The 18,797-nt window shown below is 48.5% G+C and overlaps 1 protein-coding gene across 1 annotated transcript; it reads left to right on the plus strand.

The window, feature by feature from the left end:
* Window positions 1–260: 260 nt before the first annotated feature.
* On the plus strand, window positions 261–7,054 carry LOC139831891 (uncharacterized). Its single transcript, XM_071821317.1, has 2 exons — window positions 261–4,132; window positions 6,862–7,054. Exons 1-2 carry the CDS (start codon window positions 261–263, stop codon window positions 7,052–7,054), a joined length of 4,065 nt encoding a protein of 1,354 aa, XP_071677418.1.
* The last annotated feature ends 11,743 nt before the right edge of the window (window positions 7,055–18,797 follow it).

Consider the following 18,797-nt stretch of genomic DNA (forward strand, 5'->3'; position numbering starts at 1 on the left):
TGGAGAATGTATTATCTTGTGCTACAATCTGTCTATAATACTCCCTCCATTTTATGAAAGTTATCGTAGATTTGTTAAAATTTAAATGTATCTAGACATTATCTTGTATATACATACATTCAAATTTAGTTAAATCTAAGACAAGTTTCATAAAAACGGAGAGAGTATATTTGATTGAACTGTAGTTTGGTAATGTTGAAGTTGAGCACAATCTCGGGGCAATTTAACTAGCCAAAGATACATCCATCAAAACTACGTGCATGGCGGTGGAACGTGTGCAGTGGAGATTGGGCTTCCGAAATGGCGTTGCTGTGGATTCCAAAGGAAAGAGTGGCGGGTTGGCTCTATGGTGGAGGGATGGTGTGGATGTTTCAGTAAGGCCTTGGTGTCAGTACTACCTGGATGCAAAAATAAAAATAGGCGACGTAGTGTGGCGCTTCACAGGCATATATGGCGAGCCACGCACTGAACTCCGACAAAAAACATGGGATGTTATCCGGTATCTTCGCAGACAGGACAACTTACCATGGCTCTGCGCGGGTGACTTCAATGAGATCACTAGGCAAGATGAGCAGCTTGGCGGCAATGTGAGAGGGGCAGCCCAAATGGAGAGATTCTGTGACTGTTTATCCGACTGCGGATTAGCAGATTTGGGTTTTTCTGGCTATGCTTATACTTGGAACAATAGGCGAGATGGCTTAGAGAATGTCCAGGCTCGGCTAGACAGAGCTACTTGCAACGTTGGCTTTGCCCAGCTCTTCCCAGCTACATATGTTGAGCATCTTATTACAGAAGAATCAGACCATCTTGCCTTGCTCATTAAAGTGGCAGCTGCTTTTCCGACACAACAGCGGCAGAACCCACGGGGGTTCCGCTTTGAGGAGATGTGGACTCGACATGCGGACTTCCAGACTATGATCGAAAGAGCCTGGGAGCAAGAGGATCGAGGCGAGCATGGACTACAGGCGTTTTGGAGCAGACTGAAGCGCCTCAGTGGGAGTATGCAATCCTGGAGCCATAGTGTCTTCGGCTCTGTTAGAAAGGAGATAAAAAGATTGCGTGATCAGCTGGAGGTGGCGCGTGGAGAAGCCATCCATACAGGGGTCTCACAGGAGGTTCGTGCAATTGAAAAGGATTTACACGAGGTTTATGAGAGAGAGGAAATCATGTACAAGCAAAGATCTCGCGTTGATTGGCTTAAGGAGGGCGATAGAAATACTCGCTATTTTCAAAATAGGGCGTCTCATCGAAGACGTAAGAACACGATCCAAGCATTACGGAGGGCAGATGGATCGAGGTGCACTACTGATGAAGAGATGAGAGCACTGGCTCGATCTTTTTATGCCTCGCTATATGCCTCTGAAGGGGCTAGCAATACTAATACTATCCTTGACCAAGTGGTTCCACTGGTGACGGATGCGATGAATAATAAACTGATGGCATCTTTTTCAGATTCGGAGATTGAAGAAGCTCTTTTTCAAATGGGCCCAACTAAAGCGCCTGGGCCAGATGGGCTCCCGGCGCTCTTTTACCAACGACACTGGTCGTTTTTAAAGGAGGAGGTCTGCAGGGCTGTACGAGATTTTCTAAATGGTGCAAACTTTCCAGAGGATTTTAATGACACGGTCATTGTGCTTATTCCTAAAGTCAATTCTCCGGAACTCCTCTCTCAATTCAGGCCTATCAGCTTATGCAATGTTTTGTATAAGATTGCATCCAAGGTGGTTACAAATAGATTGAAGAAGATACTTCCCATTCTGATCTCGGAAGAACAAAGTGCCTTTGTGCCTGGGAGAATGATCACGGATAATGTCTTCATTGCTTATGAGTGTGTGCACTCCATCAGAACAAGGAAGCGGAAAAAACCTTTGTGTGCAGTCAAATTGGATATGATGAAGGCGTACGATAGGGTGGAATGGATCTTTCTAGAACAGATGATGTCTAGAATGGGGTTCTCACGACCCTGGATTAACATGGTGATGAGATGTGTCAGCACGGTGCGGTTCTCTGTTAGGCTGAATGGGGGTAACTCAAATTCGTTCACGCCTTCGAGGGGACTCCGTCAGGAGATCCCCTCTCCGTACCTCTTTCTTTTTTGTGTGGAAGGTTTCTCCACTTTGCTCAAGAAAGCTCAAGACAACAACATGCTGAAGGGCGTTAATTTTGGAATGGATGGGCCTCACATTACCCATCTTCTTTTTGCGGATGACAGCATAGTCTTTCTAGAAGCTTCTGTGGAGAGTTTTCATGCTCTAAAGGGGGTTCTCCTAGCATATGAATCTGCATCGGGTCAGAAGGTAAATCTCCAAAAATCATCTATCTATTTTGGAGATGGTTGCAGTCTGGATAGTAAACAGGTGCTGAAGCAAACTTTGGGTGTCACGGAAGAGGCTCTTAGTGAGCGCTATTTGGGTCTTCCCACAGTGGTGGGTAGATCTAAGGAAGGATGCTTCAAATATATCAACGAAAGATCTGGTGCTAAAGTGTGTGGTTGGAAAGGGCAAGGGCTCTCAAAGAAGGGAAAGGAAATCCTTGTCAAATCGGTTCTGCAGGCAACACCAACTTATCCCATGAGCTGCTTCAAGTTCAACAAGAAACAATGCAAAAAACTAAACTCCATTTCCTCCAACTTTTGGTGGGGTGATTCTGATGGTTCTCGCAAGGTTCACTGGATATCTTGGGAGAAAATGTGCCGTCCGAAGCAAGCTGGGGGCATGGGTTTTAGGGACTTCGAAGCTTTTAATGTTGCTCTGCTAGCTAAACAAGCCTGGAGAATTTTAACGGTGCCATCTTCTCTCTGTGCGCGGGTTCTCAAGGCGAGGTACTTCAAAAATTCTGATCTGCTGCATGCAGGATGCCCAGGCCGGGGGTCTTTTTCTTGGCGAAGTATCCTACATGGCCGTGATCTCCTCAAACTGGGACTGGTATGGAGAGTGGGTGACGGCACCAATATTGATGTCTGGAAGAGTTCTTGGATTCCCAGGTCTGGTGCACAATGGCCACTGGGTCGTAAGGCAGATGCACCAACACCATCCATTCACAAAGTGGCTGAGCTGGTGTCGGATGATGGGACAAGTTGGGATGAGAACAAATTACACCAGTATATGTTCGATTTTGATGCAAAGGACATCAAGAAAATAGCAATCGGAGGCCCTGGAACCGAGGATTATTATGCCTGGAACCTCACCAAAAGTGGGATCTTCTCAGTGCGGTCTGCTTATCACCTTAAAATGAATCAAAAGAAAATACAAGCAGGAGGAATTGAATCTTCCAGTTCAGTTGACGCGCACAAAGGCTGGTTAGCCTTGTGGAATGCAAATATTCATGGCAAAATCAAGGTTCACGTGTGGAGGCTAATGAAGAATGGACTGGCGCTGGGAGCTGAGCTTCATCGACGCAGGATTAAGGGAGGGGTCGTGTGCGTTGCTTGTGGCCGGGAAGAGACATCTCTTCATCGATTTTGGCACTGTCCCCACTCTCAGCAAATTTGGGATCATATCAGAAACCATACTGAAGCCTCGGTGACCAGCCCGCCAGTAGATGTGCGCACTCCGAGAGACCTGCTCAACCGGATGTTGGAATGGCTTAGTTCAGTTCAACAACCGGTGCTTGAGATTACCATGATGACCTTGTATCAGAGTTGGCTGGCCAGGAACGAGGCTCGGGACTCCAAGAAGATCGATGATCCGGTAAGCATTGCAAAGCGCTCCATCCACCTGCTTGAGGAGTGGCACAATGTTCAGGCTCCTATGATCGCCAAGCCTCCGCCCCCAAAGGAACATTGGTTCCCTCCGGCGGAAGGTTGGATGAAAGTCAATGTTGACGGAGCGATGTGGACGAATTCGGAGAAGGGTGGTGCTGGCGTGGTCGTTCGCGACCATGATGGACGGTTCATCGCCGGTTCGTGCCATTTTTTTCCCTCTCTACTCGACCCGGAGGACGCGGAGCTCCGTGCTTGCCAGAGAGCTTTGGTTCTGGCAAAGAAGCTAAAGCTTCAAAAGATCATCCTGGAAACTGATAGTTCATCGGTGGTGTCCAAGTTGAATAACGAGATGAAGGACATGTCTATGCATGGGCCGCTGGTTGAAGATATTAAACGGGAGCTAAGGGAGATGGTTGACTACAAGGTGAAGTGGGCACGGCGTACAGCCAATCGAGTTGCTCATGTATTAGCAAAGGAGGGTTGCGGCTTAGAAAGTTGTAAGACTTGGTTTATTATTTTTCCTGATTGTATTGGTAACTTATTAACCCAGGACATGGCTGGGAGTTAATAAAGCCGCAGCTATTCCCTCTCAAAAAAAAAAAAAAAAAAACTACGTGCATTTTGGGGCAAAACTGCCGCCGGCAGTGCTACAAACAGCCGGGATAGTTAGTTTTTCGCTGATTTTATTTCCTTGTGGTTATCGTTTGCCCCAAATTTTTGGTTGGAGTATATTTGCTTCTATCTTTTTTCTTTGTGTATATGGTTTCCTAAGCGACTCATTAACAAGTCCGAGAATAAGGCTGAAGGGCGTCAACACCTTGACTGGTTCCTGTAGTGTAAACTAGTACATCACATTCACTACACGTATAAAAAGGTAGAAAACCACACTCAGTAGTAAGAATCCATTCTAGGATTCAAAACATAAATAACATCGTTGTTTGCCATGATTTACATGTTTCCCAAACGTGTAAAACCTAGCGCAACGGACTGTAACACAAAAAAACTAAACAGTAAACACAAGAAAAATCCAATGTACATAATTTCAAAACTAAATTACAGCGTTGTTTTTCAGAATTGCATGTTGCAAATCATGTAAGGGAGCACCTGGGTCTTAGGCGACTGAGTCGATCTATTAATCTCTCGGCCCGTTAATCCCACATACCAATGCGTTTATGTTTCTCACATGGGCTTGTGGGTGTTCTTCCCTTGTCCGACGCCTCGTACACGCCCGCGCTGCCGACGTCGAAGGTCATGCTGGACGGGTCACAGTGATGCATCATCGTATATATGTACGCCATCGAGGTGCCCAATATTTGTGCTGCAATGACCAAGCCCATTGATCGTTGAAGCCTCGTACTTGCAGTTTTCTTGCATGACACAAGAAAAGTCTCTATTCCAACTGAGGTGAAACAAGAAAAGGCTTAGTTGCAGGTCACGTGTAACTGAAAAATCTTGGTTGCAACACAGGTATAACTGGAAAAATCTTGGTTGCAATACAGGTACAACTAAAAAAATCTCAGTTGCAACCCACATGCAACCGAAAAAAATATTAATCGCAACTCACGTGCAACCGAAAATAATCTCCATTACATCCCACGTTGAACTAGAAAAATCTCGGTTGCAACCAAAATGCAACTGGAAAAAATCAGTTGCTATCCACATATATATATTTCTTATAAAGCAAAACCTACTAACTGCAATTAATGTTAGTCTATCTCTACATGCAAACCATCCACATCATCTATTCCATTAGCCAATCAAATATCCATGTCATCCCCACTAACATTCATTATTGATGTATCCTTGCATGCAAGCTATCTATGTCACCATTTTTTGATTAAAATGTCCACATAGCTAATTTATAGCCATCAAATATAAAAAATAATGTGAATTAAATTTAGCATCTCAACTATTTTGGCCAATTCAATATTGTATACTTCTACAGACAATTCATATTACATATGTATTATACCATTTCATTTAGATAGTATAAATTCTTAGAAGATTCCCGCTGCAACGCGCGGGGTATCCTTCTAGTAACTAGAAAAATCTCAGTTGCGATCTTCATGCAACTAGAAAAAATCTCATCTCAACTGCAACTCACATGCAACTGAAAAAAAAAACTCAGTTGCAACTCACATGCAACTATGAAAATTTCAGTTGCAAAAAATGTGTAACTTTATAGGCTAGCACAAATCAAATATTGGCCATGTGACATTTTTCTATAGTTGCAATCCATGTGTCTTTTTTTTTTGCTGCAAAGGACGAAAGCAACAAATCCCCAAAAGAGAAGCCACATGCTACAAAGGCCAAGAAGCAGCAGCCCAGTAACAGCCCACTACAAAAGTAACACTGCAGCCCACGACCAAAAATGAGCGTGTAGCCTGCATGTGTGTGGAAAGACCGAAGCCACCCAACTAGATTGGACAAATCTTAAAGCAACTTATCTAAGCAAAAATCTTAATGGAATGTACCTCGTTCTGAATGTAGAACTGGCGCAAAAAAAGGCAAGCAAGGACATGCAAAAGTAGCAAATTTTCAAGGAATGTATTACTTAAATTCCATGTATGCTGCATGAAAAATATATCAGCAGGAGCGTAGCGGGATGCTTGCATGTCTGAACGCTCCCCGAAGAGCCGGCTTAGCGCGTTGCCGCCCGCGAATCCTTTGATCTGGACCTCCCCAATCCCCATGAGCGTTGCCTCTATCTCTTGGAAGGTTGAACTGTTGGACCGAGTGGGAAACTAAGACTAGTCATAGTGGGAAATAACATAGAGTAATAACATATACACATGTTACTACTCTATGTTAGTAACATCAAAGTAGTATCATATATGTCTTTATTAATTAGCTTATAGACTCATTGTATTTTGAGAAGTGTGATGTTACAGTAACTAGCTATGTTACTCCATCCTCCTCTCTCCTCATTAACTCACTGCCACATAAGCAAATTTACTGAGTTGGACACTTAGTTACTAGTGAAGTTACTCTCACTATGAGTAGTCTAATAGCCAGAGGAAACGTTGCTAGAGCAGTAGAGAACTAGGCTTATGCCGATCTCAGCGCCGAAGCGGTTGCACAAAAAGATTCGCCTGCTGCCGAATAATGAATCAGTCGACTGCCATTTAACATGTGGATGACTGTTCGCATGTGCACAGCGCGTCGGGCTTGGTACGCGGCTCAGAGAAGTCGTCGGAGAGTATCTTGGAGGCAACAATGGCATTGGAGTCGTCGGTATTGTGCACGCCGTCCCAGCTGATGTGCCTCCCCCTTGGGCATGCCGTCGCCGTTGGCTGCCCGCACGCCTTGAGGTTCACGTTGCTGTACGGTGGCCCGCCGTACTGGGAGTGAACACATTACTAGGAAATAGCTTATCGTCGGTGAACCGAAATTAGCTACCGCCGGCGCACGAGGGCGCCAGCCTTAGTATTTGTGGAAAAAAATAGCCCATGTGGCCGCGGTATCCTCGCCAAAAGGACCCTTCGAAAACAAGAAAAAAAAGTACAACTCGTCACCCCACAGCCTCTCTCTCTATTCTCGCCGAGAAGACCCCGCCGTCCCCCGGTGCCCCCGCGGAAGAGCTTGACGGCAGTGTGCATCATCCTGATAGTTGTCATTATTTGCCGCCCTTGCTTCGGCGGAATCGCCAGCACCGCCTCCACGGTGGCGTGGGGCTCCTTCGGTCGCGGCTCGATTAGTCGGCGCAATCGGCTCTAGCAACGGCCATGGAGGAGGCCTACGCGACAACGCCCTAGTTGGAAAAAAGAAGCATGCAAGCGAAACACACCTCTTTCGGTGTCGGGGAAGGTTGCGCTGACGAGGGTGGTGTTGGGGCGGAGCCACGAACGAATACGGCAGGAACGGCAGAGCTGCAGTGGAGGTGCTCCAGCGATGGCTAGACCACTCGACCTCGCATGGCAAAAAGCACCGGATTCGGCGATGCTTGTGGTGGGCGTCGGATACATAGCCAAATGAGCGGTCGCGGGCTGGCAGCAAGGGCGGAGGGTGGAATTTCTGAGGATGGGACCCCGACTGGCGGCCTAGAGGGGGGACAAGTGAGGACACGAGCGGTGTCCATGCTATGTCCGTGCCCACCGAAATCCGGTCTAAATTTATTGCTAGACAGCCACACGGACAGCCACTGCGTTGGGCCGCGGTTTTTGGCGATTTGCACAAAAATAACCCAAAAGTTAAAGAAAAGCACAGACTGACCCTCCGGCGAAACTATTTCACCCATCTAACCCTTTTGTGTGGCGCCCCTCCCATCGGCGCCACACCTGCCAGTGTGGCGCCTCTCCTGCCGGCGCCACTCTCCCAGCCGACGTGGCGCCCTCGACGCTGAGCTGGTGCGCCGATCCGACGTGGCAGCATGTGTGGCGTCCCTCCCATTGGCGCCACACATGCACTTGTAATTGCCCAAAACATACTGTGAGACAAAGCGTCTGGGACTTAGCCGTTTTGGCGAGCCTCTATGTGTGGCGCCGATGCCACGGGCGCCACACTAGCATGTGTGGCGCCGATGCCACGGGCGCCACACAAAGAGGGTCGCCAAAACGGCTAAGGACTTATCGTCCGGAGCCCCTGGATGTTTTCGACCCAAAAGTTGATATAACTTGGGACGTGTGGCACCGATGCCAAGGGCGCCACACAGTGCAGTGTGGCGCCAGTAGGAAGGGCGCCACACATTGACTTGTGTTAAAACCATGAAAAATCCTACCATATTCCAACAGTTTTGAACACAACAATAGCAATTTCAATAGCAATTTCTTATACACATCATGCACATAGCACACATCATAGCTCACATCGAAGCACATAGATTCAAACAACATGTAGAAACAATAGACATGGTTCGAAATGACATATAGTTCACAACAAGTAGCAATGACATAGAGTTTAGAACATGTAGCAATGAAGATAGAGTTCACAACACAAGTCCATCTATCCTCGACGTCCCCTCCTCACGGGCTGCTTCCGGACGGCCATCCTCTTCGTCCGCTGCCGTGGCTCTTGTTGCTGCTACTCCTCCTGCTCCTCCTCCTCTGAAGATAACGGCTCGTCGTTCCTCATCCTCCTCAAAGATGATCTCCGCGGCGGCGCCTCATCCTCCTCAATGACAACCTTCTTTCCTCGGTTGACATAATCTTCCGGAGTGTACCGGTTTGGAGCCTTGCCCCTTGGCTTCAACTGGTAAGCTGACCGTGGGGCTTGCTTCTTAGCGCGACTAATGCTTTGACTCAGAATTTCGTCGTCCTCGGGAATCTACACAAACATGAACACATGAGATTACAAAAGTTGAAATTAGTAAGAACATGTTTGACACCAACAAAATAGTCCATACCTCCCGCTCTTCAGAAGATGATGTAGCAATTTCGCTTTCGCGGCAACCTAGCAAGTTGGCTAACCGCCGCATCTTTCGTGCAGTGTTCTGCGTCATGGAACTCATGGTTACAAAGCCACCAGAACATAATAGCGTACATTCAAAGTTGGTGATAATACCTTAATGAAATGCCGCAACGGTCGACAGGCTTTTCATCTCTCCCGCTCTGGTCCCACATAACCTCGCACTCGTCAGCTGTTTTTTGGATCTCCGTCCGCTGTGACAAACATAGCATACACAATTTAAGCGAGCACATGGCAATCTAGATGATGTACTAGTTAGTGGGAGAGTCCATTACCACGAAGTTCAGCTCAGAAGCAATAGAAGTCAATCTCCCTCTGCGAGCAAAGGTGTCGTGCTGGCTTTGCGCAACCTCATCGAACTCGATGGGGTCGTCCAAGATGTTCTCAGCATACGTGTGCTTCACTAACTCGATACGCGTGCTTTGATGAAACCATTGGAGATAGTTGTTGAAAGCGGCCAAGTCATGAGGCACAATCTCCACAGGGCCAGCATTCCGTGTCGCTTCCAAACAGTGTTGGAACGCTGTGATGTGGCCGCTATGATGGACAGGCCAATTTGTGATCTTCCTCTGCCGCTGCCTATCAAGCCTGCAAGAATCAAGAAGTTAGATTGTACATCTTCTATCAAGAATCTTCCATCGCATGATTCCAGAAGTTTACCTATGAAGCGCCTTGTCCGTGTCTTGCCACTGAGGTGGGCACTCCTGATACAGCCCAAACTGTCTCATCACTCTGTGCGGCTGGTGGTGTTCAACAAGCCACATGCATATGAGTGGGCAGCGCATACGCCAGAACCGCGCCTCCTCCGTGCACTTGTGGTTGAGGTCAGTCATCCCGACGCCAATATGGTAGTAGGTACCATATGGCTCCCATTTCACCTGCAGCGTACAAATATCTCAGAATTTAGAACATGCCAGTAGAATCAATGAAAACTAGGATTGCAAAAGAGTGATCGGTTACCTGCTCAGCGGTAAGAGTGTCCAACTCCGCAGTGTACTGCCTGTACATGATCTTTGGATCGCTCGTCATCTCCGAGACATTGTCCCAAAGGTATGCCCAAGTCGGCTCCCGATCAAGGTTCTCATGGTGATGAGGCCATGGCCTCTCGGTGAGTGTCCTAGGCCGCCCAACTGATAGGCGGTCCCAGCTCCATACGGAAAGTAGGAGCATGCATCCACCAATACCGCCGCTCCCAGTCCTGCGACAAGCTTCGTCCAACTGCCGGTAGAGGTAGGCAAGTGCCGCTGTTCCCCAACTCCACCGGTGCTCCAACACCGTAAGCGCCTTCAGCCAACACCAATGGGCCAGCTTCCCCCCACTGTCAGGAAAGAGAGTCCTCGAAATCATGTACCATAAGTACACGCGGGTGTACGTCCTCAGAGTGTCCCTGTTGGCCCCTTGCGGGCATTCTCCAAAGTTAGTCCTGATCCAAGAGAAAGACGCGCCGGCGGGAGCTCTCTCCTTTGGTTGTGCTGGCGGCGGAGGAGCCCTGCCAATAAGTTCCTCCATCTGCTGGCGCCACCCATCAGAAGCTGTGTTCATACACAGTGGCTCGCCCTGAATAGGAAGTCCAAGGATCATGGAAACATCATGGAGAGTATGGGCCATCTCGCCGGCCCTCAAGTGGAAGGTGTGCGTCTCCGGCCTCCACCGGTCGACAAGAGCGGTGAGTGCCGCGGCGTTCATGTTCGGCCCCCCACGGCTTACAAGCGATATGAACGGGAGAAGACCGGTAGGCTCGATGTGCTCCGTGTACCTCTCGTCATACGGTATATCCACTGTGCCATGGTAACGAATCTTCAAAGGGTGAAGATCCGTTGTCCTCTCCGTCATATGAAAAGCCCGGTGTTCCCTGTCATACTCTTGATCTAGGAGCCACACCATCCTACATGTTTACACAAATACACCATATTATGAGCCATTCATAACAAATATGAGCAACACATACATATACATTCATATCTAGGCATTCCTAACAAATATGAGTTATTCCATCACAAGTACTAGGCATATGTAACACATTTGAATGCATTTGCTAGGCAAATATTACACATTTCAACACATACATACATAGGATTTCAACATATACATGTAAAATTTCATATCTAGGGTTCCAACAAATCTTTGGTTCAAACACATATACTACAATGTAGATTCCACCAACATTAATTTCCATATCAATGGTTCATATCCAAATCCACCAACATAAATTTCCATGTCTAGGGTTCATATCCAAATCTACCAAATCCACCAACACTAGTGGATGAATCGGAGGGAATCCAAGGGGAATACCTTGAGGAATGGATGAGGAAGGAGTTGGCCGGATAGATCTGACGAATCCTTGGTCGATTTGGTGGGGGCGAAGGAGGAGGCGGCGGCGGCGGTTGGGGAGGAGAAACAGAGAGGAAGAAAGAGAAGTGGCTGGGTCGGGTCAGGCGGCCGCGGGCGCCACACTTAAGTGGATGTGTGGCGCCCGTGGCATCGGCGCCACACATGCTAGTGTGGCGCCCGTGGCATCGGCGCCACACGTAGAGGCTCGCCAAAACGGCTAAGTCCCAGACGTCCGGAGCCCCTGGATGTTTTCGACCCAAAAGTTGATATAAGTTGGCATATGTGGCGCCGATGGGAGGGGCGCCACACATGCTGCCACGTCGGATCGGCGCACCAGCTCAGCGTCGAGGGCGCCACGTCGGCTGGGAGAGTGGCACCGGCAGGAGAGGCGCCACACTGGCAGGTGTGGCGCTGATGGGAGGGGCGCCACACAAAAGGGTTAGATGGGTAAAATAGTTTCGCCGGAGGGTCAGTCTGTGCTTTTCTTTAACTTTTGGGTTATTTTTGTGCAAATCGCCGCGGTTTTATCCTATCCGCAACACATTGATTAAATGGGTGACCATTGGAGATGACCTAAAATCAACAACCAATTCAAGTTCAACCGTAAATACGCACTCACATTCATACAAGGTTTGAAACTAAATCTATATCTATACCTAGTAATAAAGGGAGAAGCGTTTCCGCGGTTCGATCCGTCATGTTTGGTCTGTGGCAAATTTAAGTTTCGTCCGTTGGCTAGAAATCCGTTCCACCTACTAGATCCGATCTGTCTTAAGATGTACGGTCCATATACAAACGCTAACCTAACGCGCAGAGACTTAAAGGCGCACGTCTGCGTGCAGCCAGCATCTGCTACCGAATCCCTCGGGAAATTCATATCGATCACGAACCCTCAATCTATACCTAATAATAAAGAAAAAAGGGTTTCCTTGGTTTCGTCCGGTTTGGTCCGTCGTCCTTATGACTTGGTCCTTTGTTTCGTCCGTCGCTATTCCTTGATCGTGCTTTCCGTTGGTAGCTTCTCCTCGTGCATTGTTCGGATGGTATTTTCATAACGTGTGTCATCCGGAAAGCGGAAGGCCCACGCCCCGTAGGGGCCTTTCTGATATAAAAACCCTTGACTCCCTCGCCCGTCCGCAACCAGCGCGCACAACCGCGCGCGGTTCTCAGAGCTTGTCACCGGCATCGAATTCGTTGGACAAGCAGGGCGCCGTACAGCCATGTTACGTGGACCAGCTCCTAATCGTGCAACTCCATCACCTGCAGCCTCCGTTCGTCAAAATCTTTTGCACTATGGATTCCCGACAAAATTCGTACGCCACGGCAGCGCGCGTACATAGATCATGTTGTACTGAAATACTCGATGGAGTTGGCATGACCCGAGCAGCGGAGAAGTTGTTGCCGATGTCGCCCGGCCAGCAGTGGTTGGTCGTCTGTCCCGATCCGCATCCTGGCGGCGCACCGCGCAAGCATAACAGTGCGTGTCCCTGGAACGTAGCCTGGCCCCAAAGCAGCACATCAAGCTGTACTGCGCCAGGAACTGGCGGTAGCGGGTGCAGCCGACGATCCCAGAGGGATATACTTTGGCAACGTAACCGGCTCGCTGGTTGACGGCGTGGCAACAATCATGCGGCGCTGGAGAAGAGAGCGATCTTGAATACAGCCGACTGGGATGCAGCAATGAGTACTTTGGTCGTGATGGTGCTAGAATAACGCTGATTGGGTTGCTATTTTAATTTTACCAGCCAGATTGGTCGTTCGGTTCTGTGAAGGGTGCAACTCCAACTTCCATCATCCAAAAATATCTACATCTAGTAGTTAGCTAGGGTCGAAACATAATATTCTCAATAGTTAACTAGACATGGTGGTGATTAATTGCTTATATCCATGACAAATGTGCATGAATAATGTTCTTGCGAGATTGCCATTGCTGACTATTTGTTCATATAATATATCATTGTCAGATTCTCATTGCTGACTCTTTGTTTGTGAAATCATTATATTATGAATTTATGATGGGAGATTGGCTTGTTATTTGGTGTAATTTATCTATGTGCATTTTAGACTATGAAGATGAAAATTATTATGCTTGACTTCCTTTTCGGATTTTCACGGTGACGAAGGATCATTCCAAATCTAGGCATTATTACAATTGATCTGGAGTCCTCTCTGTCATGACCTTTCCTATCCAGGCATTGTTACAATTGACCCGGAAACTTCAATGCATCATACCAAGTTTTTGAAGATTTGCACCTCATGTTTTAGGTTGAAAAGATGGAGAAGAAGATAGTGCGCCCACAGTACCATTCATTTGAGAACTGCCAGTTCTTTTCTTACATGTATCATAAAGTTTTATTATAGCTCTCAGATTTATGTTGTGTGATTTGAAAGAAGATAACTATGTTCGTGGACGTTCCTTTCCAGTGCAACGCACGGGCCCTTTATTTTCGTGTTATTTACACCACCTGCCACCGACAAGTCAAGAAAACGTTTCGTACATCCGCCTTCCTAGAAAAACAGGACGTAGACGTAAAGAAATAGCACTCTTTCGTTGTTGACCTATCACCTAATCACGCGCCTGGTCAAGTCGAACCGGCCAAACAATGGCCCTACCTATCATGATTCATGGCAGGAGGAGTTCCAACCGGCCTCGAGGAGGAGATCGTTTCCGCAATATCTTGCCTCCTCATCCTGATCTAAAAAAAATTCCAATATATATAACCCGGCCGCCTCCTCCCAGTTTGATTAAAATCATACGCCCGTCTCTCGTCGCGTCAGCCTGTCCGCTCTAATCTAAACCGGACCAACAATCTCGCCCCAGCACAAAATCTGGCAACGTGGTTCGATCTGATCGGCACGAGGAGGAGCCGAGGAGGTGGAGCCTAGGCTGCTGCGGCGAGCTACAGGCTGACGTCGCACCTAGAGGATCCGCAACTGACGCACCCACCAAGGTCGATCCGTGGCCGATGCTGTGATGGCGCACCGCCGCACCGGTGGTGCAGCTGCTCCCGGCGCGCCCATCTCGCTGACTCACTCTACGAACGGGGACACGTCGCCAGCAAACGCAAAGACCATGAGCCTCATCACGTGGGAGGTGCTCGGGCATCAGCGGCCGGAGGCGATGTTGCTGCCCATCCGATGGTCGAAATATGGAGAGGATGTACGATGTTACTGTGTATTATGAAGAAGAAAAAAAAGGCGTCAGCACGGTGAGTTGCTGAGTGCTTTAGGGTTATGTTCCTCCTCTGTGGGGTACACATTTTCATCTTCAGCCCTTGTCAGCGATGAAGTATCAGGTCGAGCTCGCCGGCGGCCGACGACATGGCGGAGGCGGGTGCCTGCACGACAACAGAGGATCCACTCCTGCGCGATGAATTCGGCCAAGGAGATTAGAATTTGTTTGATTGTTTCGTACATGCAGATGCGGATGTTGATCTGTTTGGGCGAGCGGACCATATTTAGACCACGATGAATCCATTGCAAACTATACGTCATGCCCGCTGATGGTATTAATTAATCTTCTGAAAAAGACCGCTGATGATGACCCAGGCCCTAAGAGTTCATGCTCGTTTGATTTATCTACATTGATCTTTTTTGGCTACAGCACAGGACCAAGCACACCAGTTTGGATCGGCAAAGCGACCAGGTCATAGCGTTCCTGACCTCCTTTGTTCTTTTTTCATTCTTTCATCACTGAGCAATCATAACATTTTCTTGACATGCGATTCAAAATATACATGTATATTTCATTTATTGTCGTTGCACAAGATTGAGAAGAAGTTCATCATTTTCTTCTTCCGAAAGCAGCTCAATTGCAGTGGAAAACAAAAGTGCAGTGTAGGTGTGAAGTACAATTTTATTTGTGGAAGCGTCAGAACTATTTCCATGTGTCTAGCAGAGACACACAATAGCAATTAAAAATTTCTTTGTTCAGCATTCATTATTTTTCATGTTTACATTTTCGTCTCTTCGAAAAACGTGCAGCAGCAATGCACGTGCATTACTTTTCATATATAACACCATTACAAGTCTGCGGTATTTTAAGTGGATGCTGTGAGGGGCTCGCAATACAATATTTTTAGAATTAATTATGTTCATCATTAATGTAAGAAAACATGCCCACCATTAAGGATTGTTGTAGAGTTTGAGTATTTTATTTCTCCCGGTGCAACGCACGGGCACATTTACTAGTCCCTCCTATAAAAGCCGGACAGCCGTACGCCTCAAGCCGCCTCTCGCCTAGCAGTCATCACCTGCGACGTCCTCTTATCGAATTTTCGAGTACAATAAGCGGTAGGGAACATGATGGACTGAAGCAAAAGGAAAGTAAAAACAAGCGTACAGGGGATCATTACAACTTTTTAGAGGGAGGAGGGGAGGGGGGGGACCTCAAGGCGGGTCGAAGTTATTACACCAATTATTTAGAGAGAGGGAGGCGGAGGGGGTGGTACATCTATGAGCCCAAAGTCTAATGTCTTGGATGCATCTGCGAAGGACCATGGTAAGGTCTTCGTCCACTCCAGTGAAGGTCTTGGCGTTGCGTCTCTTCCAGATGTTCCAGACGATTGCGGTGCTGATGGTGGTTTCTTCGTAGGTTCTGCACCGCGATGACCAAAGGTCCTGGAGGTCAGAGGGAGGCCGAGCTTGGGGATCCTGAAGGAAAGAGGCCCACACTTCGCCGGCGCGGGGGCAGCGAAGGAGGAGGTGATCGGTGTCCTCATCCTGAGGGCAGAAGAGGCATGTAGCCGAGGCCCCGAGGCGATGCCGGAAGCGGCGTTCATTGGTTGGGAGGCGCCTCCTCACAGCAAGCCAGCAGAAGATTTTGCACTTAAGGGGGGCAGCGCTTTTCCACACCTTCTCCGCCATCACGTCAATCTGCAGGTGCCTGAAAGAATTGGAGTAGACACTTTTGTTCGAAAGCTTTTTGTTAGTGAGACGGTCCCAACGAGAATCCTGGGTGTCGCCGCTAAGAACCACAGAGCTAAGCTCGATAGCGAGGCTTCGAAGGTCAGCTTCAGCGGCCTGCGACAGGCGTGGTTCCAGCGTAGCGCGGAATCCAGGAGTCAGGGCTGTGGCGACGTTGATATTCACGCGGGTGGAGTGGGAGAAGAGGTTCGGGAATTGGTCCTGGAGGGTGTTGTCTCCGAGCCAGAGGTCCGTCCAAAAGGCCGTTCTTTCCCCATTGCCAGTGGTGACTTTAGATATAGACCGAAAAGCTGTGAGCCCAGCAACAATGTCTTTCCAGACAGGGGTATCGAGGTGGTGGGGATCTCCCAAGTCACGGCCCGCGATCCAGCCATATCAGCGGCGAAACCAGCAAGCCCAGGGGGCGGAGGTGTCAGAGTGGAGTTTGGTAAGGAATTTGGACAGAAGGGCAGAGTTTTGAGCACGGATGGAGAGAACACCCAACCCCCCGCGATTTTTTGGGGCACAGACCTCGTCCCAGGCAACTTTGCAGTTGCCGCCGCTGCAAGATTCCTCCCCAGTCTAGAGAAAGGCCCGACGGCGTTTGTCAATGGCTTCAACAACTCCGGCGGGGAGGATACCAGCCCCCATGGCGTGAGCGAGCATGGCAGTCAGGACAGAGTTAACAAGGATCAAACGTCCGCCGATAGGGAGGCATCGACCTCGCCAGCCAGACAGGCGCATGTCACTTTTCGCCATGACGGGGGTAAAGTCCCGAAAGCGGAGCTTATGCATGGAAAGGGGTAGACCGAGGTAGGTCTGGGGGAAGGAGGAGACGGCGCACCCAAAGGTGGTGGCCATAAGGAGGGCAATGTCGCGGCTAGTTTTGATGGGGACAAAGGTACTTTTGTGGAAGTTGATGGTGAGCCCGGTGGCCTCAGAGAAGTCATCAAGGACCTTTTTGAGGTTCGCAACATGCTCAGGAACAGCGCGAATGATGATGAGTGTGTCGTCAGCATACTGAAGGACAGGACAGAGGAGGTCATCAACGAGAGGGTGGAGGAGGAGCCCCTCCCTCGAGGCTTGCAGAACCATCTGCTGCAGGACATCCACAATAATATTGAAGAGGAACGGGGAGAGGGGGTCTCCCTGTCGGAGGCCGCGGCGGCACTGGATCCGTAAGCCCGCCGTAGCCCAGTTTCGTGAGTTCAGGCTGGCGTAAGCCCGCCGTAGCCCAGTTCAAAAAAAAAAAAAAAAAAAAAAAGCAAAAGGAAAGTCGACTAGACGAGGTCGTGGGTTAGGAGAGCGCTCAGACGACAAGCGCCATGCGGCGGCGCTCCGTTACTTCTATCCGGCGGGAATCAATCCTTTGAGGCAGAGCGATTCAACGAGATATCAAGGAAGAAAATACGGTGGTGACTATGCCGTCGTTGAGACGAGGTCGTGGGCCGGTTTCCATCTCCTATGTCGACCGAAGACCTACTATGGCGGCTCTGTGATACGCAGGTCAAGGTCTCGTTGGCGTCCGCTGGTTGTTTTTCCACACGAGAGAATAGCCAGCGATTGTGATCAGACCTTTTATACAAGTAATGTATTCCGCTGCTGCCTCTGGAGTTGACAACGGCGCTACACCGCGCACGGATTTCCGGTCGAAGGACGGAGTGTGGTTCTGGTCCCTGCAGGCCGCGACGAAGCGTGGGAAGGCTGCAGTTTAGGCCCTAGAGAAGAATGGAGGCTGTAGCTCCCTCTGGTGACGTCCCGGTCCGACGGCTCGGCCTCTACATGTACACGACGTGCTGTCCGTAGAGATTGAAACTAAGAGCGCGCCTAGGTAGCAATGTACTGTCCACTCAAAAAAAAAAAAAAAAGGTAGCAATGTACTGTTCTAGCATTGTAGTTGATTCTTCGAGCCAGCTGATAAGTGTGTATATGTGTTTGACAAGCAAAATTCTGCACCCACATTAATGCCTCTGGCGACGCCCCCTTCTGCAAAATCCTACAATCTTCATCGATTCACGTGGTGCTGTGCTGCAACCTCAGGAAGCAACGAAGAAAATCATCTGACGGGGTAACGGGTGAGTGGCGACGGGAGAGATGGCTCCGCAACTGAAGGCAACACACGGAGCGGGTCAATCTACTTTGAGCCAAAATTTGAGTAGTGACCAACAATATCAAGTTACTCTCAAAATATTAGTGCAAAATATGTTTAAATTCTGCGGACCACAAGTTGATAAAATACAGCGATTCAGAAAAATCACATATTCCCCGACGCCATTATTTCGGGACTTCCTGTACAACTATTGATATATGGTTAGAATATAAGATCTAGAAAACTGGCGGCAACACACGGAACGGGTCAATCAACTTTGAGCAAAAATTTGACTAGTGACGAGGTTTATTTACAAAAAAACTAAATTTCAAACTCTGCATCCATCGCTAATTATTTATGTTGGTC

Source organism: Lolium perenne, chromosome 1, assembly GCF_019359855.2.
Source record: "Lolium perenne isolate Kyuss_39 chromosome 1, Kyuss_2.0, whole genome shotgun sequence".
In the NCBI taxonomy this organism is placed as follows: Eukaryota; Viridiplantae; Streptophyta; class Magnoliopsida; order Poales; family Poaceae; genus Lolium; species Lolium perenne.

Excerpts from the sequence above, each read along its gene's own strand:
- LOC139831891 (XM_071821317.1), top strand. The coding sequence starts at position 261 with ATGGCGGTGGAACGTGTGCAGTGGAGATTGGGCTTCCGAAATGGCGTT. Across the intron at positions 4,133-6,861 it reads ATGGTTGACTACAAGGTGAA|CGCGTCGGGCTTGGTACGCG; the intron begins GTGGGCACGGCG and ends GCATGTGCACAG.